Source organism: Corvus brachyrhynchos, unplaced genomic scaffold (genome assembly GCF_000691975.1).
Source record: "Corvus brachyrhynchos isolate BGI_N302 unplaced genomic scaffold, ASM69197v1 scaffold30, whole genome shotgun sequence".
Taxonomy (NCBI): Eukaryota; Metazoa; Chordata; class Aves; order Passeriformes; family Corvidae; genus Corvus; species Corvus brachyrhynchos.
This window is the reverse complement of record NW_008235742.1, coordinates 1,481,933-1,485,393: the sequence shown is the minus strand read 5'-3', so window position 1 is coordinate 1,485,393 and position 3,461 is coordinate 1,481,933. Positions and strand designations below refer to the sequence as shown.

Below are 3,461 nucleotides of genomic sequence, written 5' to 3'. Positions count from 1 at the left end.
GCCCACATGTACTACAGGTATTTAATACACCCCGCGGGACACCGGCCTGCACTGACCGCCGCACAAAAGCCTGGAACAAGGAGCTGGGGCCGTTGGACAAAGCGCCCCGGCAGCCCAAGAGACACAGACTGCGGAACCGCTGGAGGAGCCCCCTGGCACCTCTGGATCTGCCCCGTCTTCTCCCGGGAGAGGTCAAGTCCCATGTGACCGGGAACCTGCAATGTGCCTCAACACCTGCCAGCTCCCTCCTCCATGAGGGATTGCATGTGCACATGGTGTAGAGCAGACACTGGCAGAAATAACCACAAAGGAGCTCAGCTGCACATCCCAAGGGTCTTCCCCCACCTGCAGGTCCCGTGGCCAGGCCTCTGCCCCCCAACCCCCAACAGTCACTGGCTGCTGGACAAGGCAGTTTGGCCCAAGAGGAGCAGGGAGGGGGCAGAGCAAGGTGCTGCCCAACCCGCAGCCTCCAGCTGCTGTGCAGGGGCAGCATCGGACAACACACTGCCAGCATCATGACACCCTAAGATTTCCCTAAAAGCAAATACCAAAGAGACAAACTTGGGTCTTACAAAAGCCAGGCTTCTTGAGCCCAACAGCTGCCTACTAGTGGAAAAGGGATGATCTACAATAAAAACACATCAAAAAGCATCTTTGATGTTTTTCAGCTGCCGAACAGCCAAGTCAACCGGGAGGTTGAACTTCAAGTTGCTCAGGCGGCTGAGGAGGGTGAGCGCACTTTCAAAGCCTGTGTTGGCCATGTAGCTCCAGGGCTGGTAGTGAGACTGAACTAAAGCTCCAGACTTGCAGATGAGGTTGAGCCATGAGACCAGGCGCTGCTCGTTCAGTGCCATGCACACCAGTGCCTTCAGCTCCGAGTCTGCGCTGCGCTTGAAGGGGCTGTGCTCTGTGAGCACCGTGTGGATGGCTGTCAGCAGGCTCTGCTTGGGGGTAGCCACCGTTGCTCCTGTCACAGGCAAGGCGAAGGACTGGGACAGCTTGCGAGCTGGGGATTCCACGAAGGCTTGTCCATTCTTAGCGTTGTAATACTTGACAAAGAGTTCCCAGGGGTGCATGGTCCGCGGCGAGGGCGTGAACGCAGGAATCAAGCATGCGATGGGGGCCAGCACCAGGCTCATGCCTGGGGAAGAGGCGTAGAGCCCGTGAGCCATCAGGTCCCGCAGAGCGACCGTCAGCTCCCTGCGCACAGCCAGAGTCAGCTCATCTCTGCCTCCAAGGGGAACGTCCTGCAGCTCAGAGGAGCAGATAACATGCTCTGCCTGCTGGTGTTTCAGGGCAAGCTGCCTCACCCGCTCCACTGACAACTCCAGTTTCTCTATTAAGGGGGAGAAGTCCTGGTTGTCTTGGTCCTTCTGCCAGAGGGTGCGAGGGATCTGACCCGTGGCACAGCCAAACTGGCTGACAGCAAAGATCTGCAGCACGGCCAGCACGCGGCGCATGAGCTGCAGGCCCGTTTCTTGCATCCTTCTGGCATCTTCTGGGTTCACTGACCAGGTTAGAAAAGAGAAAAACATTCTCTCATCAGGGAGTCAACAACTCTGCTTGTTCATACACACAAAGGGAGTGCAAATATCTGAAAATTCCTTCAGACTAACATTCTGACCAGCAGCAGATGCCTCATGCTACATTATTGTATTTCCAGCAGGTTCACGGGATAAGTAGGGAGGTCTCAAACTCTAAAGAACACTGGATCCCCCTGGCTCACTGTACCTGCTCACAGATCTCAGAGCTTGACAAGCATGAATTAATTACAGTGTGTTTTGCACCAAGTATCAGCAGTCTCTTCCTGACCCCCACTGAGGACCAAGCCCACCCTCTGTGCCACATGCTCAGGCTCTGTGACTGCTCTGAGGATCCCATGCAAGGAGGGTAAAGGAACAGGACGCAGGCCTTCAGCAGAGGGAATGCAGAAGCACAAAGACCAGCTGCCAGGAAAAAACAGAGAATGACTGGTTCATGCTTGTGAAAGCTCCAGGGAGGAACTGGAGCTTTGCCAGCAGCACCGAGCCCAGCAGTGCCCACCTCTGTTCCCAGAAGGCCGGGTGCTGGGCTTGTAAGAGCCTCCACAGTCACAGTGTCCATCTTCTGCCTTGCCAGAGCTTCCAACTTCATCTACAAAAAAGATTTCCCATCATTATTTCCCATTTGTGAATTTCAGCTGCATATCCCAAATATTAAGATCAACATTCCTCTGACCCCTCTGGACCTCTTTTGTCACTCTATCGATACTTTTCCTCATCATCAGTTTAGAAAGATTTGTACTTTCCTGTCACCCAGAAGCTGTTCCTGCATCTCCCGACAGCTGTGACCTCTCTCCCCATGACTATGTGAGGGAATTACAAAGCAATTCAGTCTGCTCATTCAAAAACTCATCACTGACCCTGAATGAAGTTGATGAACATTTCGAGGTCCCTTATCTGGGTCTTCAGTTGTTCCACCAGCTGCTCCTTCACCCTGGCTGGATTTACAATCTGTGCTATGGCAGCATCCACCCGCTGTCGCAGTTCCTCTGGAGAGAGCGTTGCAATATCTTCACTCAAGTCCATGTCCAGTTTCTTTATCAACTCATTTATAATCATCTGCAAAACACAAGTGAGCAGCACAATTCCACCATGTGGCACTGCTGCCCAGGAGCTTCAAATGCTCCTTTCCCAGAGATTCCCTCAAAAACAGGATACCTTTGCTGCACAGAAATAATTGCAAAAGACACGGGACAGGTTCACACATGTAGACAAACTCCTGACATTCTATTACAGCTGCTGGTGAGAAATGCAGATTGATGAGTGAGTCTGTAAGATGCTCACAAGGGCTAGGAAATACAGCAGGAGGATTTGTGAGCCTTACCCGTTGTCTTTCCATAACCACAGACTGTGGCAGAGAATCATAGCTGCCCTCTTGGTAAGCAAAGGTCTCTAGGTCATCCAGCTGTGTCTTGAGCTGCAGGATCAGCTCTCTCTGCTTCTCCTTCTGGACTTCAATTTGCTCCTGCTTCTCTCGCTCACCCTAAAAAAAAAAAATCAATAAATAAAATGGAAGACTTACTGTCATATCCAAGCCCCAGAGAACAGGATTATGACATGAGGAGTGTTTCCTGCAGCTCGTGTACTTAATTAGTGAGCACTGCAAACCAGTCTGAGACAGAAATGTGTTTGAGCACCAAGCAGAGGTGCCAGCTACATCACCTCCTCTGATAAGGGAGCGGAAGCACCTCTCCAGACCTCTTGCACCCACGTCCTGTCCCACAAGGCCAGGATCCAGAGAGAAAGGAGCCAAATAACGTACATATCACAGATCATCTGAGTCACCTGTGCTGTACCAGGGCGTGGAGCCGTGACACACCACTCAGGGCTCTAGGGCACATCCCTTCGAGCTGGCTCCGAGTCACCAGGGGCCTGTGCACGTCTGGTACTGAGCTCGAACCCGAGCAGCGCGAGCAGGAT

General features: G+C 52.7%; 1 protein-coding gene across 1 annotated transcript; it reads right to left on the bottom strand.

Annotated features, from left to right (window-relative positions):
• On the bottom strand, nt 1-3,382 carry RUNDC1 (RUN domain containing 1). The gene is made up of 5 exons (XM_008643783.2): nt 3,338-3,382; nt 2,866-3,024; nt 2,402-2,600; nt 2,044-2,133; nt 1-1,507 (listed from the first exon to the last, which is right to left on the bottom strand). Exons 1-5 carry the CDS (start codon nt 3,380-3,382, stop codon nt 642-644), a joined length of 1,359 nt encoding a protein of 452 aa, XP_008642005.1. The 3' UTR covers nt 1-641.
• Between the last annotated feature and the right edge of the window lie 79 nt (nt 3,383-3,461).

Excerpts from the sequence above, each read along its gene's own strand:
- RUNDC1 (XM_008643783.2), bottom strand. The coding sequence starts at position 3,382 with ATGTGCCCTAGAGCCCTGAGTGGTGTGTCACGGCTCCACGCCCTG. Across the intron at positions 3,025-3,337 it reads TGTCACGGCTCCACGCCCTG|GGTGAGCGAGAGAAGCAGGA; the intron begins GTACAGCACAGG and ends TTTTTTTTTTAG. Across the intron at positions 2,134-2,401 it reads GTTCATCAACTTCATTCAGG|ATGAAGTTGGAAGCTCTGGC; the intron begins GTCAGTGATGAG and ends TCTTTTTTGTAG.